General features: G+C 54.5%; 1 protein-coding gene across 2 annotated transcripts; it reads right to left on the bottom strand.

Moving 5' to 3' along the window:
- Positions 1-1200: 1200 nt before the first annotated feature.
- Positions 1201-19969, bottom strand: GABPA (GA binding protein transcription factor subunit alpha). Of its 2 annotated transcripts, none has more exons than XM_038766116.1 (10): positions 19895-19969; positions 14664-14766; positions 10646-10790; positions 7785-7869; positions 5945-6190; positions 4453-4647; positions 3867-3923; positions 3050-3190; positions 2104-2296; positions 1201-1449 (listed from the first exon to the last, which is right to left on the bottom strand). In XM_038766116.1, exons 2-10 carry the CDS (start codon positions 14738-14740, stop codon positions 1224-1226), a joined length of 1365 nt encoding a protein of 454 aa, XP_038622044.1. In that variant the 5' UTR covers positions 14741-14766; positions 19895-19969; the 3' UTR covers positions 1201-1223. The 2 variants fall into 2 exon arrangements, with proteins under 2 accessions (XP_038622044.1, XP_038622043.1); XM_038766115.1 differs by lacking the exon at positions 19895-19969 and adding an exon at positions 18445-18501.
- Between the last annotated feature and the right edge of the window lie 36 nt (positions 19970-20005).

Here is a 20005-nt window from a genome sequence, read left to right as displayed (position 1 = left end):
CGGGGCCTGTGGGCCTCGTGAGAGGGTCCGGGTTTGACCCCCGCTGGGTGTGGGAGGGGGGCCTTTACTTTTGGGGGACGCGTTCGCGGCACTCTCCGCACCCCATCTCCCACGCTTCGGCCCTCTAGCTTTCTTCGGACCTCGTGAGCGGACGGCACCAGGAATTCATTCCTCCCGCCAGCTTGCACCCAAAAAACGTTGTCGCCCCCACGTTTTGCTGCATTGGGGCTCTGCTAGAGGATTTCTTGACTGAAAGAGACCCCCTGACCTCCTGGAAGGGAGAGGCGGGGGGCCCCCCTGCTTTTCTAGAATTTGATTCCGCTTTCTGTTAGACCACGAACCCCCTCCCTGTGGGAAAAGGGCCAAAGGGACGTGCCGCCGTCTGCTCTGGACCTTCGAACCCCCTCCCTGTGGGAAAAGGGCCAAAGGGAAGTCTGCTCTGGACCTTCGGCCGAAAGCAGTTCTGGGGGACGATGGAAGGATTTTCGGCTGCTTTCTTGGGCGGTACGGAAGAAACTGGGACCGGGTGCCGGCTCGCGTCCAGATGGACGTCGGGCCACGCTTCCGTTTTCCTGGCACCCGTGACCATTTTTTCAGATCGTAGAAGGAACGGGAATCGGAAGCCCAAGTGGGGATCTGGCCCGTGCCCATCCTCACCTCCCTGTGGGCATTTCCGTCTCCCTCCCTGCCGGGTTGGGATCAGAACCGAGGCGGGAGTTGCCCGGCCTGCCCCGGTTGGCACCGGGAGGGGCCGGGGGGGGGAGTACCGATCCAGCCCCCCTGCCCTTTGAGGTATAGCTTTCTCCAGGCTCGAGTTCTCGGGGAGCGCTTTAACGACCCCGTCGCCGTCCGAGAAGGAAACGTCTCCGTCGCCGGTTGCGATTCCGGGCCCGGTGGGCGTGCCTGCCCTCTGTCTCGGGGAGGGGGGGGGGGTTTTGAGAGCGAGGGGGTCGCGTCTTGGGCCGGTGGGTCCCCAGGACGTCCCGTCCCGGGTGTTCGGGGAGCGGATGGGCCAGAGGCGGAGGACGCCAGAGCCGCCGGGACCGCGTCGGTGAGGGAATGTTTCGGTGCGCTCCGGTAGCCCGTGGTGATCGTCCCGTGGCCCTGAGGTGCGGGCCGCCGCCCCTGCCCGAGGTCCCCTTCCCCAGAAGTCACCTGCCCGCTGGGTTGGGAGGAGGAGGGACCCAGGGGGGCGGCGCTGCCGGAGGGGGGTGGGAGCGGGACTACTCTTTGTCCGCCTGCAGCGAGGCCGTGGCCAGGGCCATGGCGGCCACGGGCTGGGCGATGCCGTGCAGCTGCATCTTGGCCAGTTTCTTCTGCTCGCACTCGGTGACCAGCCGGTTCAGCTCGGCCGCGCTGTACCCGATGAGCGTCTTCAGGTCGCAGACGAACTTGTACACGAACCTCTTGCCTTGCACTTTGCAGATCATGTCCCCGTCGTAGTAATACCTTCGGGGACACGGAGGGAGGGAGGGAGGGAGGGAAGGCCGGCCGAGGTCAGGGCGGGCTCACCCCCGGGCCTCCGCGAAACGTCGCGTTCCCGCCTGGCCTTGTCGGTTGACTCCGGTTCTTGTTTCGGGGTGGGGATGGGAGAAAAGATTGGCGAGAGGAGTCGAGGACGGAGGCCACGAGGAAAAATAATGGGGGTCGGCGTGGGCGCGGGCAAGGAAACGATCCTAAGCCGTTGGCGTTTGCGTGATGGGGGGTGGGCTCTCTTGGCTGCCAGAGCTCGGGCAGAGCAGCGAGCGCCCAACGCCCGCTTGCTCCCAAGCCGTCAATGGGCCAGGCCCGCTAATAATAATAATAATAATAATTCTGGTACTCGTTAAGCACTTATTGAGGGCCGAGCACTGTTCTAAGGGCTGAGGTAGGTACATTCTCTGGGCTGGGCCAAATACGATTCATTTAATCGTATTTATTGAGCGCTTGCTGCGTGCAGAGCACGGTACTAAGCGCTTGGGAAGTCCAAGTTGGCAACATACAGAGACGGTCCCTACCCAACAATGGGCAGGTCACCCGACTCTCCCGTGGGCCGCTTTATAGGCGCCTCCCGGCTCATCCGTCAGAGCTCAGGGGAGGGGTCCCAGGCCCGGGGCGCCTTACCTCAGAGCGCGGCTGAGCTTCTCGTAGTTCATGGTGGGCTTGTTTTTGCGCTGGCCCCACTTCTGGGCCACCAGCTCGGGCTGGTTGAGCTTGAACTCCCCTTCGTCGCCCACCCAAGAGATGCAGTCCCGGGCGTCCTTGTCCGTCAGGAGCTCCAGCAGGAACTGCCACAGCTGGATCTGACCATTGTTCCCTGTCGGGGAAGGGGCCGGCGCGAGGATAGTCCCGTAACCGCCGGCCAAGGACGCGGTCCGCAGGCCGAGCTCTGCCCGGACACCTCGAGCCTCAGTTTCCCCGCTCTCTGAGATGGGGAGCGGATCCTGACGCCCATCGTCCTCATCATTGGTATTTATTGAGAGCTTATTCAGGGCAAGGCCCTGGACCAAGCACCTGGGGCCAGATATCACAACAGGCTTGGTAGGCACGTTCCCTGCCCACAACGAGCTTATGCTAACGATTATAATCATGGGTTTTGTCAAGCGCTTACTCTGGGCCGAGCACCGTGCTGAGCGCTGAGGGCGAGACAGGCGAATCGGGTTGGACAAAATTCCCGTCCCACACGGGGCTCGCCGTCCTCACCCCCATTTTACGATGAGGTCACCGAGGCCCAGAGAAGTGAAGTGACTCGCCCGCGGTCACCGGAACGACAGGTGGCCGAGCCGGGATTAGAACCCAGGTCCTTCTGACTCCCAGGGAGGGGCCCTAGCCACCGGGCCACGCTGCTTCTCCGGAAAGGGGGGAGCAGGCATTTAATATAAAACAATTTCTCCCTCCCTCTTAGACCGGGAGCCTCGTGTGGGACGAAGACCGTCTGAGCCGATGATCCTAAATTTGCCCCGGCGCTTAGCGAACGGTAGGCCCTTCTTCCCTAACCCGACGACGATTCTTTATTATTGCCGTCCCGGGGGTGCCGAGAGAGGGGCCTGGAGCGAGGAGGGGAGGATACCTGTGCGGTTCCCGGGGGAACTCCTGTCCTCCCCTGAGATTCTCGGGGCCCTCTGCACCTTAGCTGCTTTGGCGCTGCTGTTGATGACTTTGATGGTGGTGGGGGTGGCGGGCTGGACTGAGGCGGGGATAATCTGCACGGCTGTGGAGGAGAGGACACCGGGAGTGAGGGACAGGGCCTCCTTCCTACGGGGCCGCGTCGGAAGGAAGCCGGCCCCTCCCAGGGCTCGCTCGGGTGACCCTGTCCCCGGGTAAAAGGGTCGCTCGATGCCAAGGGACTCGCCTCTAAACTTTTAAAACGAAACCAGAGAGCACTGAGAGCCGGAGGAGGGTATAAAGGTAGTCGTAACTGTGGTCTGTGGTGTTTGTTGAGCGCTTACTATAGGCCCGGCACTGTACTAAGTGCTGGGATGGATCCAGGACCATCAGATTCCCACGGGGGGCTCGCGAAGTAGGAGGGAGAACGGAGATCGAATCTCCATCTTTCCCGTGAGGGAACTGAGGTAGAGAGGGGCGGAGTGATTGACCCAAGGCCACGCAGCGTCTGAGTGGAGCCGGGATTAGAACTCAAGTCCTCCGGGTCCCTGGCCCAGGATCTTTCCCTGAGGCCAGGCTGCTTCCCGGCTGACGAGACGCCCCGCATCCCCTCGATGACTCGGGAACCGGGCCGAGACAAACGCCTCCGCTCTTCCCCGAGCGACTGAAGAGGAGGGTCGGTAGCGGCCGGGATCAAAATGAGGCGTCTCCTCCGTCAGATGACCAAGCCGGCCCATCGGGAAGCCCGCCCGCCGCCCCTCCGGGGGGGCTCGCGTACTCACGCTGATCGATCGTGACCGTGGCGATCTCCCCCGTGTGCTCTTGGCTAGCCAGCACGTCTGCCGACGAGAAGAACAAGAACGAGTTCCCCGATGGCCCTAAGCGGGCCGAGCAGGCCGGCGGCCACCTCGCTCGGCTTGGGGCCTCGGAGAGCCGCCCCTCCCGGAGCCACGAGGGCTCCCACTCCTCGTCCCTCCCGACTCACGGGGCTCAAGCCCGGGAGGTGGGAGCCGTCCCTTCCGGAGACGAGGAGGGGGTCGTCGTGATGGGTCAACGGCCGCCCGAGGGGGAAGGTATTCCAAAGCGGGAAAGAGGAAGCGGGCCCCCTCCCCGCCCGCGACTTAGGAGGGTACCGGGCCTTGGGCCTAGAATCGTTGGTGGGGGGAAACGCGCCCACCCGCAGCGCCTGAGGGCCCCCGCTGAAGGCCCCAAGCCGAAATGTCTGCCTGGTGACTTCCCTTCCCCGGCGGGCGGCCCGCGAACGGGAGTTAGCGCTCGTCACGGGGAGGCCCCCGCTTTGGGAGGCCGGGAGCGGCGGCTCTCCGGGGTCCGCCGGCCGCCCCGGGACGACGGCGGGGGGCTGTGTACATTTACGCAGGAGCTCCAGGTGGCTCCAGAGGATCTCTCCGCGGGGGACGCGCTGGAAGAAGTCCTCCTGGTTGAGGCTACACAGCTCGCGGCCGGGCACGCTCAGCGTGTTGAGGTCGATGTCCGTCATGCTGAACTCCTTCATCACCCAGACCACCCAGTGGAGGACCTGGTCCGTCGACCACTGGACCGGATCTGGTGCGGAGGGAGAGAGGGGCGGGGACGGCACCCCGTTGGGGCAGGGCTCCCCGCCGGGCACCGCGGTCCCCCTCCGCCCCCCCCGACCGACGGTGGTGGTCCCCCGGGGCTCCAGCAGCCTTCTACAGGAAGCAGCGTGGCTCAGTGGAAAGAGCCCGGGCTTTGGAGTCAGAGGTCACGGGTTCAAATCCCGGCTCTGCCAACTGTCAGCTGTGTGACTTTGGGCCAGTCACTTAATTCCTCTGGGCCTCGGTTACCTCATCTGTAAAATGGGGATGAAGACTGTGAGTCCCCCGAGGGACAACCTGATCGCCTTGTATCCTCCCCAGCGCTTAGAACAGTGCTTTGCACATAGTAAGCGCTTAACAAATGCCATTATTATTATTATTATTATTATTATTATTATTATTATTATTACAGGAGTTGGCCGATAATAACGACGGTACCTATTAAGTGCTTACTACATGCCAAGCACTGTTCTAGGCACTGGGGTGGATGTATCAATCACGTTGGACACATCCCCAGTCCCGCATGGGGCTCACAGTCTTCGGCCCCATTTTACGGATGAGGGAACTGAGGCCCACAGAATAGTAATGATTGTGACATTTGTTAAGCACTTGCTATGTGCCAGGCGCTGCCCTAAGCACTAGGGTAGATACTCTCCCTGACCTACGTAAGCAGGGACACTCTTAATCCCCATTTTATAGATGAGGCAACTGAGGCCCAGAGAAGCGAACTGACTTGCCCCAGGTCGCAGCTCAGTGGAAAGAGCCCGGGCTTTGGAGTCAGAGGTAATGGGTTCAAATCCCGGCTGCGCCAATTGTCAGCTGTGGGACTTTGGGCGAGTCACTTCACGTCTCTATGCTTCAGTTCCCTCATCTGTAAAATGGGGATGAAGACTGAGCCCCCCGTGGGGCAACCTGATCACCTTGTCTCCTCCCCAGCGCTTAGAACAGTGCTTTGCACATAGTAAGCGCTTAATAAATGCCATTATTAATTAATTATTAATTAATTGAAAAGTGGCAGAACTGGGTTTAGAACCCAGGGCATTCTGAGTCTCAGGCCCGGGCTCCACCCACAAAACCACACTGATGCCTGAGGGCCCACCGCCCCGCCAGGTGAGGAGCATTTCGTCACCCTTTCTCCCTCTTTTTCTCCCTCTTTTTCTCCTTCCTCTTCAGGTTTACGAGCCAAATGGGAGGAAACTGGAGAAACCCACGAGAAAGGGCCGTGCCCAGGGGGCTTCCCGGGGCCGAAGAACGGTCCCTCCCCGCCCCACGGAGAGGCCCGTTACCGTAAGGGATGCCCAGTCGCTCCTGCTCCTTCCGGTAGCCTTCCAGGGCCGCCGCCCATCGGGTCACCTGCTCGGAGGTCTCGTCCGAGATGGTGGTGATGTGCTTGGTGCCGTCCAAGGTGATCACCTGGGCCTCCTCCACCAGGTGGGCCTCGGCCTCCGTCTGGTGGGCGTCGGGGTCGATGACCACCTCCACCGTCTCCACGGGCTTCACGATCTCAAGGATGTTCAGCTTCGGCTCTATCCCTAAACGCGGGGAGGAGGGAAAGAAATCAGGCCCGCCCGGCCGGCCGCCGGAACCCCGAAACGGTCCGGTCTGGAGGGAGAGAGTTGGGGCGATCCACCCGGAGGAGCCGGGGAGGGCTCGTGCCTCGCTGGACGCCTGGGAGGCTATAAAAGGTAGGGTTTGGCTTACAATCTCCGCTGCCCTTGGAGAAATTTCCACAGTCAACCCTGTTGGTCTGCCCTCAAACTCTCCCCTTGAGAATCTTTTAGGGCTTCGCAGAAAAACCCAGCGCAGATCTGGCCGCGTTGAAAGGGATTATCGGCCACCACCTTGGCCCGCTCTCCTGCGACGGTAAGCTGCCCAGCCTCCTCACTGAGAAACCCAGAGAGCCAGAGGTTGGGACTGACCGGCGAGGGCCGGGCAGAAACGAAACGGGAACCCCTTCCCAGCTCGCTTCCTTTTCCGTCTTGGATTTTTCCTTTCTGCCCTAGTACTCGTGAACCAAGGATGTTCTCTCAAATGGTATTGTGCCTGGAGTCACTTTCCTAGACGTCATGCCGACTCTGTCAGGAGTGACCCAAGTTTAGGACCCTGACCTTGAAGTTTCAGAGGGGTTAAGCCTGTGGTCGGGAGGCACCCCTCGCCCCGACTCACCCAGGCTTCCCTCTCCTTTCGGCCCCGATGGCTTTTTTCCTCCCCTGGCCCCTCGTCTATCTCCCCTCCGCGATTCTTGCGGACGAACGGACGGCGGTCTACCCTAAGGGGGTCTTGAAGGGAGAAACGCTTTCAAAACGCGATGAAAATTCAGGTTCTTTGAAAGAACGGACCCATGGAGAGCCAGGCAGCAGCTGCTTGGCAAGAATTTGCTCCCTGGAGAAATGCTACGAGGATAACGTCTCTAAAACCCGGCGAGAGATGATGCCGGGGGAAGAGGAGGGCGGAACCGGGAGACGGTGACCAGCCACGCTCCCACGTTTGGGGGAGGTCATCGGGGCCTCGACGAGGCCAATCCCGTTAGTCATTTGAAAGGCGGCAGGGAGCTCCGGGACCCTAACGTGGCTGTGAACGGACGCATCCCGGCCCTCGCTCCGCACGGCAGAAGGGACCCGATGCCGACGTTTCAGCCGCATCGCTTGCTAGAAGCCGGCGTTTAGCGGCTGGCCGCCGAGAAGGATCAGAAGAGCGTCAGGGAAGCAGGCCACGGCCGCTGGCTCGTCCCAGGTTTCGGCCGGACCAAGCTGCGAGCCGCCTTCAAATGCTTTCCGACCTTCTAGGGCCATCTTGAATTTCCTCAGGTGGGACGGAAGCCACGCGCTCTTTCGCACCGCCCTCGCCCCCACGGAAACCGGGCCGACACGGTGCGGGGAACGTCCCGCTGTCCGGTGAAGCGGCAATCTCCAAAACTTGCCGGGCGGGGAGGAGGGGGCCGGGAATGGGTGTGATAATAGAACGATAATAGTTACGATACCTGTTAAGCGCTTACCAAGTGCCCAGTTCTGTTCCGAGCGCCGGGGCAGATACAAGTCAATCAGGTTGGAGGCGGTCCCCGTCCCACGGGGGGGTTCACGTCTAATTAACGCGACACGGTGTTGGTTTCTCGGCTCCTGCGCTTACCTTGCCTGGAGATGACCTGCACGCTGAGCTGCACCGTTCCATCGGTCTTCACGCCCTGGTCGAATAGGCTGCGGTCCGGGTCCAGCTGGAGCCAAAGACAGGACAGACATCGTTTGAGCCTCGCGGGGCTGAAGTTTCCCACGGACCTCCAAGTGAGGATGACGACTGACGAGGTGAATTTTCTTTTAATGGTATTTAAGCGCTTACCATAGGCCGGGCACTATACTAAGTGCTGGGGTAGGGAATGATCATTATTAGGGTATTTGTTAAGCGCTTACTCTGCATCAGGCCCTGTCCTAAGCACTGGGTTAGATGGAAGCAATTCGGGCTGGACACAGAGAAGAAGTGAGGTGACTTGTTCAAGTTCACACGAGAGGCAGAGCAGGGATTCAAACGCAGGCCCGGGCTCTGGCTGCTAGGTCAATCAATCAATCAATCAATCGTATTTATTGAGTGCTTACTGTACCAAGCGCTTGGGAAGTACAAACTGGCAACATATAGAGACAGTCCCGACCCAACAGTGGGCTCACAGTCTAAAAGGTCATTGATTCAGTCGTATATATTGAGCGCTTACTGTGTGCAGAGCGCTGTACTAAGCGCTTGGGAAGTGCAAGCTGGCAACGTATAGAGACGGTCCCTACCCAACAGTGGGCTCACAGTCTAGAAGGTCGCGCCGCTTTCTTCCTGCCCTCTTTATTCAAAGGCCCTGGGCACTGACTTGGCGTGGAAGGTTGTGGCCGCTGAGAAGGGAGAAGCAGCCTGGAGAAAAGCTACAAGGATAACGTCTCTATGTCACACGGGTCAGCTGCGTGACCTTGGGCAAGTCACTTCACTTCTTGTGCCTCAGTTTCCTCAACTGTATAATGGAGATTACGACCGTGAGCCTTATACGGGACAGGGACTGTGCAACAATAATAATTGTGGTATTTAAGTGCTAACTTGGGGTCAGGCACTGTACTAAGCGCGGGGGTAGATACAAGATAATCGGGTTGGACACAGTCCCTGTCCCATATAAGGCTCAAGGTCTTAATCCCCCGTCCCACTTTATTTGTACCCATCCTCAGCACTTCTCTCTTGGCGAAGCAGCGTAGCTCAAAGAGCCCGGGCTTTGGAGTCAGGGGTCATGAGTTCAAATCCTGGCTCTGCCAATTGTCAGCTGTGTGACTTTGGGCAAGTCACTTAGCTTCTCTGTGCCTCAGTTACCTCATCTGTCAAATGGGGATGAAGACTGTGAGCCCCCTGAGGGACAACCTGATCACCTTGTAACCTTCCCCAGCGCTTAGAACAGTGCTTTGCACATAGTAAGCGCTTAATAAATGCCATTATTATTATTATTATTCTGTATGTGAATTGTACATTCAGTTATTTCTTCTAGACTGTGAGCCCGCTGTTGGATAGGGACAATCTCTAAATGTTGCCAACTTGTACTTCCCAAGCGCTTAGTCCAGTGCTCTGCACACAGTAAGCGCTCAATAAATACGATTGAATGAATTTTACAGATGAGGGAACTGAGCCCCACAGAAGTAAAGTTGACTTGCTCAAGGTCACAGAGCAGACAAGTGACAGAGCAGGGATTAGAACCCACGACCTTCTGACATGATGATAATGATGGCATTTATTAAGCGCTTACTATGTGCAAAGCACTGCTCTAAGCGCTGGGGAGGTAACAAGGTGACCAGGTTGTCCCACGGGGGGCTCACAGTCTTCATCCCCATTTTACAGATGAGGGAACTGAGGCACAGAGAATAATAATAATGACATTTATTAAGCGCTTACTATGTGCAAAGCACTGTTCTAAGCGCTGGGGAGGTAACAAGGTGATCAGGTTGTCCCACGGGGGGCTCTCAGTCTTCATCCCCATTTTCCAGATGAGGGAACAGGCACAGAGAAGTTAAGTGACTTGCCCAAAGTCACACAGCTGGCAATTGGCGGAGCTGGGATTTGAACCCATGACCTCTGCCTCCAAAGCCCGGGCTCTTTCCACTGAGCCACGCCGAGCTCTAGCCATGACACCCTTCGGCTCGTATCTACCCCACACGTGTACAGTGTCTGGCACATAAGAAATCCTACCACTGGGATTATCCTCCATCCCAGAGCCCCATCTGTGCAGCTTTCTCTCGTCACACACGAGTTCCTGGGGAAGAACTGATAACCCCCTCACCCCCTCCCGGGAATTCCTGCTGCGGCGGCGCTTGTTTATCACTTCCATCTCCCCAGGGATTGGTCCCGACGGAGGACTTGCTGCGGGCCTGATTTCCCAGAACCGGCGGAAACTGGAGAGCGGGCAGGTCCGGTCGGATTCCGCCCGGGATTTCTCCCCTCGGGGGATCTCCGGCGGCCACGTCTCGCTCGGAATTACCGGCTCTAACCGGACACCTGACCAGAGAGGGACCCTTTTCGGGACAGGTCTGGAGGGTTGGGGGCGGGAGGAAAAGGTTAAGCCGGACCGAAATTCCTTTATGACCGCTCAAATGATCGCTGGGATCCCATTCAAAGGCGTGGGACTCCTCCAGATACTCTCCGGCGGGGGCGGCCCTTCCCTCCCCCGCCTCGTCTTTCGGGAATTACCTGGATCATCATCATTTGTACTTCCCAAGCGCTTAGTACAGTGCTCTGCACATAGTAAGCGCTCAATAAATACGATTGATTGATTGATTGATTGATCAATCGTATTTATTGAGCGCTTACTATGTGCACAGCACGGTACTAAGCGCTTGGGAAGTACCAATTGGCAACATATAGAGACAGTCCCTACCCAACAGTGGGCTCACAGTCTAAAAGGGGGATATTTACAGATATCTGGATCTGTAAAGGGGGATATAGCGGGATATAAAGGGGGATATAAAAGGGGGATATAAAACCTGGATATCCTGCAGGCAGATCTCGTGGGCCTCCAACGAACACTGGAGCCTCGGCTCTAGCAGTTTCTTGAGATTGCCGACGGGTTCGTTGATGTCAATGGCCTGACTCACAAACTCGGCCGTGGCGTACGTCTGCTCCACGATGCTGGAGGGCAAACGACAGGACGGTTCGATCAGTCGGGGCCGTTTACCGAGCGCTCACCGTATGCGGAGCACTGAGCCGAGGGCGGTACAGTAGGGTCGGCAGACGCGAGCGCCGCTCGCAGCGAGGGGTTTCCAAGCCCAGGGTTAGCGGAGCAAGCGGCCGTCTCCCCCAGACTCGAGAGGCAGGCCGGGTTTTGCGGGTGACACGAAGTTTGGGGACTAAAAAAAAAATAAATCCAGGGTGGGGGGCAACTAGAAACAGCCACTCTGGATCTTCCGCTGCCCCGTCGGTTGTACGATACTCAACACGGAACTCGGTGGGGATTTTTCTGTTCTTGTCCGTCGAACAGGTGAGCTCCAGTTTCATCAGAGAGACCACCCCCGCCGTGATCCACAGGCTTTTTAGAAGGACGCGAGAGGTATTTACTGAGTGCTTACGACGGGCAGAGCACTGTACTAAGCGCTTGGGAGAGCGCGACGCAACCGCCACCAAAAGCAAGTAAGAAGGGCGCTCTCCTGGCTATTCCGTTTTTTTCATTTTTGTCTGACGGCATTCCCTCGTTTAATGCGATACGATCCCGCCCCGTCGACACTGGGATTGTTTCCCTCATCCTTTTTCTCTGATAATAATAATAATAATAATAATAATAAGGTAGGTATTTGTTAAGCACTTACTATGTGCAAAGCTATGTATTTGTTAAGCTTACTATGTTCTAAGCGCTGGGGGGAATACAAGGAGATGAGGTTGCCCCGTGTGGGGCTCACAGTCTTCATCCCCATTTTACAGATGAGGGAACTGAGGCGCAGAGAAGTGAAGTGACTTGCCCGAGGTCACACAGCAGACATGTGGGGGGGGGGGGGGGCGGGATTCGAACCCGTGACCTGTGACTCCCAAGCCCGCACTCTTTCCACTGAGCCACGCTGCTTCTCTAAGCATCATTCTCATGTCTGCAGAACGAAAAACCAACCTAAAGATAAAAAAAAATCAAGGGCCCTCACCGCAACCCAGCCATTTTCCTCTAATGTTTCGGCCGCAGGAATCGTCCAACTGGGAAGTCTGGAAGCATTTAGCGGTGCTTTTCCATGGGAAAAATGGCCTCTCGGCAACCCACTAAATGCACGCTGCTTGGAATATTAAATTACTCTCGAAATAAGCAAGGGAGCCTGGATGAGCAGTAGCTACCGCTAGCCTCTCGGCTTCTCGGGGCAGGTCCCAGCGGGAGCGGTGGGACGTCGGCGTGGCTCAGTGGAAAGAGCCCGGGCTTTGGGGTCCGAGGTCACGGGTTCAAATCCCGGCTCCGCCACCTGTCAGCTGGGTGACTTTGGGCAAGTCGCTTCACTTCTCTGGGCCTCAGTTCCCCCATCTGCAAAATGGGGATTAAGACCGCGAGCCCCCCGTGGGACCACCTGATCGCCCTGTAACCTCCCCGGCGCTTAGAACAGTGCTTTGCACGTAGTAAGCGCTTAATAAATGCCATCCTTATTATTATCAGGGGGAGGGAGACGCTACTTCAGTGCTTACTCTGTGCCAGCCCCTGGGGTAGATGCACGTTAATCAGGTTGGACGCTCTCCCTGTCCCACATGAGGCTCACGCTTTTAAGGTCACAGAGCATCATCATCATCATCAATCGTATTTATTGAGCGCTTACTATGTGCAGAGCACTGTACTAAGCGCTTGGGAAGTACAAGTTGGCAACATAGAGAGACAGTCCCTACCCAACGGCGGGCTCGCAGTCTAAAAGGGGGAGACAGAGAACAAAACCAAACATACTAACAAAATAAAATAAATAGAATAGATAGGTACAAGTAAAATAAATAAATAGAGTAATAAATCTGTACAAACCTATATACATCTATACAGGTGCTGTGGGGAAGGGAAGGAGGTAAGATGGGGGGGATGGAGAGGGGCAAGTGGCTGAGCCGGGATTAGAAACCAGGTCCTTCTGACTCTCAGGCCCTGGAAGAAGGGCCTGGGCTGCCCACGCCTCAGGGGACTCAGTCAGTCGGTCAGTTGTATTTATTGAGCGCTTACTTTGTGCAGAGCACTGTACTACGCACTTGGGAAAGGACAACAGAACAATAAACGGGCATATTCCCTGCCCACAAAGAGTTTACAATCCACGCTCCAAATAAGGAGAAGCAGCGTGGCTCAGTGGAAAGAGCACGGACTTTGGAGTCAGAGGTCATGGGTTCAAATCCCAGCTCCGCCAACTGCCAGCTGGGTGACTTTGGGCAACTTCGCTTCTGTGTGCCTCAGTTCCCTCATCTGGAAAATGGGGATTAAGACTGTGAGCCCCATATGGGACCACCTGATTACCTTGTTTGTTTGTTGTTGTTGTTACCTGATTACCTGATTACCCCCAGTGCTTAGAACGGTGCTTGGCACGTAGTAAGCGCTTAACAAATGCCATTATTATTTTTATTATTAAGGGGGACTCATTTCCCTCCATCTTATTCATTCATATTTATTGAGCACCTACTGTGTGCGGAGCACTGTACGACTCTCGGCCAGAAGCCGAGCGGAGCAGTCATTCATTCATTCATTCAATCGTATTTATTCACTCAATCGTATTTATTGAGCGCTTACTGTGTGCTGGGCACTGTACTAAGCGCTTGGGATACAAGAAGGTGTTGTACTACGGTTAATATAATAAAGATAACAAGAATTATATTAATCAATCGTATTTATTGAGCGCTTACTGTGTGCAGAGCACTGTACTAAGCGCTTGGGAAGTACAAGCTGGCAACGTATAGAGTCACCCTTAGGTCTGCTGAGTCCTGGCCCAAACACCCACCTCCTCCTTTTGTTACACTGTCATCTCCAAAGGGTTTAGTACAGCGCTCTGCACACGGGAGGTGTCCAATAAATACCACAGATTGAGCCAGAACTGCCCTTAAAGAAGACTTCAAGTCCCCAAATGGCCAAGTCTACTCTACTATCAATCAATCAATCAATCAATCGTATTTATTGAGCGCTTACTAGGTGCAGAGCACTGTACTAAGCGCTTGGGAAGTACAAATTGGCATCACATAGAGACAGTCCCGACCCAACAGTGGGCTCACAGTCTAAAAGGGGGGGACAGAGAACAGAACCAAACATACCAACAAAATAAAATAAGTAGGATAGAAATGTACAAGTAAAATAAATAAATAAATAAATAAATAGAGTAATAAATATGTACAACCATAATATGTAAATATGTACAACTCTACTAAAACCTCCCGCTTAGCAGGGAGAAAGTGGCTTGCGGCCGGGATTCGGCGCTTTCACCGTCGCGGCCCGGGTTCGATTCCCCGTCGGGGAAACTCATTTTGGACAAGGAGCCTGGCTCAGTGGAAAGAGCCCGGGCTAGGGAGTCCGAGGTCATGGGTTCTAATCCCGACTCTGCCACGTGGCAGCTGTGCGACTTTGGGCAAGTCCCTTAACTTAGGAGAAGCAGCGTGGCTCACTGGAAAGAGCCCGGGCTTTGGAGTCAGAGGTCATGGGTTCGAATCCCGGCTCCGCCACATGTCTGCTGTGTGACCTTGGGCAAGCCACTTCACTTCTCTGAGCCTCAGTTACCTCATCTGTAAAATGGGGATTAAGACTGTCAGCCCCACGTGGGACAACTTGATCACCTTAGAACAGTGCTCTGCACATAGTAAGCGCTTAACAAATGCCATCATCATTATTATTATTATTATTATTATTATTATTCTCTGGGCCTCCGTTCCCTCATCTGTCAAATGGGGATTAAGACTGTGAGCCCCGCGTGGGTCAACCTCTGTATCGATCCTGGCGCTTGGAACAGTGCTTGGCACATAGTAAGCGCTTAACAAATGCCACCGTCATTATTATTATTGTTCAAAAGAGAGCTTGCCGCCGCGTCTTACCTTTCCTCCGTGCATTCCTGTTTCTCCGTCCCGTCGATCTCAATTTCTATCAGCTCCTCCGCTTCTCGCTTACTCATGGCTGAAAATTCCCCCGGGATGAATCCTGCAAGATACATTCTGAAATGAAAGCCGGCCGTCACCCTGGTGGCACAGAATTAAAAGAAAAGGTTCCCTAAACATTCCCTAAAAGCCCCAGAGTGGTCCACTTCTGGAGGGGAAAAAAAAAACCCCAAAAAACCCAACTCCACCGCAGCTGTATCTACAGTGGTCCTGAATCCTATCTGGGAAAGTTCTTTTAAAAAAAAAACAAGAAAGAAGTTTCCAGTAAGCGCTCAAAACTCTTCCCCTAAGAGTTTTACACTGCCCTTGAGAGGTTTACAATCTAATTTAAAATGGGGAAATGGAGGGTGGTTGTTGGGGGGGCGGGGGAGGGAAATAATCAATCAATCAATCAATCAATCGTATTTATTGAGCGCTTACTATGTGCAGAGCACTGTACTAAGCGCTTGGGAAGTACAAATTGGCAACACACAGAGACAGTCCCTACCCAACAGTGGGCTCACAGTCTAAAAGAAGCAGCATGGCTCAGTGGAAAGAGCACGGGCTTTGGAGTCAGAGGTCATGGGTTCGAATCCCAACTCCGCCACATGTCTGCTGTGTGATCTTGGGCAAGTCACTTAACTTCTCTGGGCCTCAGTTACCTCATCTGTAAAATGTGGATTAAGACTGTGAGCCCCCCCGTGGGACAACCTGATCACCATGTATCCTCCCCAGTGCTTAGAACAGTGCTTTGCACATAGTAAGCGCTTAACAAATGCCAATTATTATTATTATTATTATTATAAAAGGGGGAGACAGAGAACAGAACCAAACATACCAACAAAATAAAATAAATAGGATAGAAATGTACAAGTAAAATAAATAAATAAATAAATAAATAAATAGAGTAATAAATATGTACGGGAATGTGTGGACACACCCCGTTGCTAAAATGTAAAATGAATTAAAAGTGTGTGAAGGCAGAGAAAATTGCCTCCCTGGGAGGTACTAAAGACCCCCCCCCTTTTTTTTTAAGTACCAGAGAACACAAGAAGTTCACTTGAAGTTTCCCACCTCTTTTTCTTTTATAAGATATTTGTTAAGTATTTACTATGGGCGAGGCACTGTACTAAGCGCTGGGGTAGACACAAGGTCATCAGGCTGAACCCAGGCGGGCGGGGCTCCCAGTCTTTATCCCCATTTTGCAGATGGAGGAACTGAGGCCCAGAGAAGTGAATTATAATAATAATGATAATGGCATTTATTAAGCGCTTACTAAGTGCAAAAGCACCGTTCTAAGTGATTTGTGTAAGGTCACACGGAAGAGAAGTGGCGGAGCCGGGATTAGAACCCAGGTCCTCCTCCAACTAGGCCACACCCGTGGCACACAGTAAGCGCTTCACAAGTACCATAATTATTATTATTATTGTAATTAGCAAATGGACGTTGAATTCCCATTGGGAATAGGCCTTGGAGTCGGAAGGACCCGGGTTCTAATCCCAGCTCCGCCACGTGCCTGCTGTGTGACCTTGGGTAAGTCACTCACCTCACCGGGACTCAGTGACCTCATCTGTAAAATGGGGATTAAGGGGGTGAGCTGGTTGTGGGCAGGGAGTGTGTCTGGTGTGTCCACCCCAGGTCTTGGTACAGTGTCTGGTTTAACCAAAACCACAGTTTTTTATTGTTGCATTGTACTCTCCCAAGCACTTAGTACAGTGCTTTGCGCATACTACGCGCTCAATAAACAGAATTGATTAATTTGTATCTACCCTAGTGCTTGGCACGGTGCTTGGCACATAGTAAGCCCTTAGCAAATACTTCAATTATTATGATTATTTGACAGAAGAGGAAGCCCTGCATCGGAGAAGCAGTCGAAAAAGCCTGGGCTTGGGAGTCAGAGGACGCGGGTTCTAATCCCTGCTCCGCCACTTGTCTGCTGTGTGACCTTGGGCAAGCCGCTTCACTTCTCTGGGCCTCAGTTCCCTCATCTGTCAAATGGGGATGAAGACTGTGAGCCCCACGTGGGACAACCTGATTATCTCAACTACCCAAGCGCCTAGGGCAGTGCTTGGCACATAGTAAGCACTTAATACTATTATTATTATTATTATTAACAGGCTTACAGTCTATAAGATTATTGTTGTTATTAATACCATAATTATTATTATTATTATTGTTATTAAAATGGGGGTGGAGGCCGTGAGCCCCATGTGGGACAACCTGATTTCCTCATATCTACCCCAGGGCTTAGCAAAGTGCTTGGCACATAGTAAGCACTTAACAAATACCATCATTATTATTGTTATTATGACCAGGCTTACAGTCTATAGGAGTATTATTATCCATAATAACATAATAATAGTCATTATTAAAATAGGGATGGAGGCCGAGAGCCCCACGTGGGGACAACCTGATTTCCTCCTATCTACCACAGCTCTTAGAACAGTGCTTAGCATATAGTAAGGGCTTAAACACCATCACTATTATTATCATTATCAAGCTTACAGTCTATAGGATTATTACTAATAATAACAATAATTATTATTAAAATGGGGATGGAGGCCGAGAGCCCCATGTGGGACCACCTGATTTCCTATCATCTACCCCAGCGCTTAGAACAGTGCTTAGCACATAGTAAGGGCTTAAACACCATCACTATTATTATTATTATTACAGGTTTACAGTCTATAGGATTATTATTAATAATAACATAATTGTTATTAAAATGGGGAGGGAGGCCAAGAGCCCCACGTGGGACCACCTGATTTCCTATCTACCCCGGCGCTCAGAACAGTGCTTAGCACATAGTAAGGGCTTAAACACCATCCCTATTATTATTATTACAGGTTTACAGTCTATAGGATTATTATTAATAATAACAAATTATTATTAAAATGGGGAGGGAGGCCGAGAGCCCCACGTGGGGACCACCTGATTTCCTATCTACCCCAGCGCTCAGAACAGTGCTTAGCACATAGTAAGGGCTTAAACACCATCACTATTATTATTATTACAGGTTTACAGTCGATAGGATTATTATTAATAATCATATAATGATTATTATTAAAATGGGGGTAGAGGCCGAGCGCCCCACGTGGGACCACCTGATTTCCTCCTATCTACCCCAGCGCTCAGAACAGTGCTTAGCACATAGTAAGGGCTTAAACACCATCACTATTATTATTATTACAGGTTCACAGTCTACAGGATTGTTATTAATAATAACATGATTATTATTAAAATGGGGAGGGAGGCCGAGAGCCCCACGTGGGACCACCTGATTTCCTCCTATCTACCCCAGTGCTCAGAACAGTGCTTAGCACATAGGAAGGGCTTAAACACCATCACTATTATTATAGGTTTACAGTCTATAGGATTACTATTATTAATAATAAAATAATTATTAAAATGGGGGTGGAGGCCGAGAGCCCCACGTGGGACCACCTGATTTCCTATCTACCCCAGCGCTCAGAACAATGCTTAGCACATAGTAAGGGCTTAAACACCATCTCTATTATTATAGGTTTACAGTCCATAGGGTTACTATTATTAATAATAACATAATGATTATTATTAATTAAAATGGGGAGGGAGGCCGAGAGCCCCACGTGGGACCGCCTGCTTTCCTCCTATCTACCCCAGCGCTTGGCACATAGTAAGGGCTTAATGGCTACCATTATTATTATTATTATTATTAACAGGCTCCCAGTGTAGTTATTATTATTAATATTATTATTAATACCATAATAACTATCATTGCAACAGGGATAGAGGCCGTGAGGCGCCCAGAGGACAAGGACTGCGTCCATCCCGCTGGGTGTTTCGGGCGGGGCCCTAGCACACTCGGTCGGTCCTATTTAGTGAGCGCTGACTCTGTGCTGAGCACCCCGTAGGCGCTCACTACACAGCAGGACGGTGACCACGACTGAGCCGGGCCTCCAACCCGCCGCCTTGTAGCCGACCGGGCGACGCGCGCATGCGCCTGCCCCCGTCCCCTCCGCGCGCATGCGCCCCGTTCTCTCTCCGCGCTCTGCCGCGTGTAGACGGCCCCACTCCGCCGCGCGCATGCGTCTCTTTCCCTCTCCACACCCCCCCCCACCGCGCGCAAGCGCCCGCCACCGTCTCCGCCGCGCGCATGCGCCCATATATCTCGCTTGCTCTCTGCCGCGCGCATGCGCCGCGTTCTCTCTCCGCGCTCTGCCGCGTGCAGACGGCCCCACTCCGCCGCGCGCATGCGTCTCTCTTTCCCTCTCCACCCCCCCCACCGCGCGCATGCGCCCATCTCTCTCTCTCTCTCTCTCTCTCTCTCTCTCTCTCTGCCGCGCGCATGCGTCTTTCTCTCTCCCCTTCCATCTCTCTCGCCCCGCCTCCCCTTCTCCGCCGCGCGCATGCGTCTTTCTCTCTCCCCTTCCATATCCATATCTTTATTTCATTTTATTTTGTTGGTATGTTTGGTTCTGTTCTCTGTCTCCCCCTTTTAGACTGTGAGCCCACTGTTGGGTAGGGACTGTCTCTATGTGATGCCAACTTGTACTTCCCAAGCGCTTAGTACAGTGCTCTGCACATAGTAAGCGCTCAATAAATACGATTGATTGATTGATCTCTATCGCCCCTCCACCGAGCGCATGCGCTGCCCCCCTCGCTCGGCCTCTGCCGCGCGCGTGCGCCTCCCGCTCTCTGCCACGCGCATGCGCTTCTCTCTCTCTCTCTCTCTCTCCTCGCTCTCCCGCGCGCATGCGCCTCCCGTTCGCCGCCGCGCAAATGCACCGCCCCTCCCTCCTTCCCCTTCTCTCTCTCTGTCTCTCTCTGTCTGTGTCTCTCTCTCCCCGCCGCGCGCATGCGCCCAGCTGGGGTTGGGGTCCGACGCCCTCTTCTCCCCCCCCCCCCACCGCGCATGCGGGGAGGGCGCGCGCGGGGACCGGAAATAGGAAGCGCCGGGCAGGCGGGTGGGGGGCGCAGGGAGGGAGGGTGGCGCGCGCCGCCGGCCCCCCCACCAACTCCAGCGCGTGCGCGTGCGCGCTCCCGCGGTCCCTCCCCCCCCCCGCCCTTCCCCCTCTTCCCCCTCCACCGGCCGCTCCCTCCCTTCCTCCCTCCCTCCCGGCTGTCCAGAAACGGAAATGGGAGTCGCTGCGGCGGGGACCAGCGGAAACAAAACAGAGCAGCCCGCGGGGCGGAAGGGCGGCCCCACCTACCCGCGCGGCCCCCGTCGTCGCCCCGGCTCCGGCTCCCCTCGGCGTCCTCCTCCTCCTCCTCCTCCGCCTATCCGCTCCGCTCCGCTCCGCTGCGGGGAGGCGCGGCCCCGG

Source organism: Tachyglossus aculeatus, chromosome 24, assembly GCF_015852505.1.
Source record: "Tachyglossus aculeatus isolate mTacAcu1 chromosome 24, mTacAcu1.pri, whole genome shotgun sequence".
In the NCBI taxonomy this organism is placed as follows: Eukaryota; Metazoa; Chordata; class Mammalia; order Monotremata; family Tachyglossidae; genus Tachyglossus; species Tachyglossus aculeatus.
The sequence above is the reverse complement of the archived record's forward strand: the minus strand, read 5'-3'. Positions and strand labels throughout refer to the sequence as shown.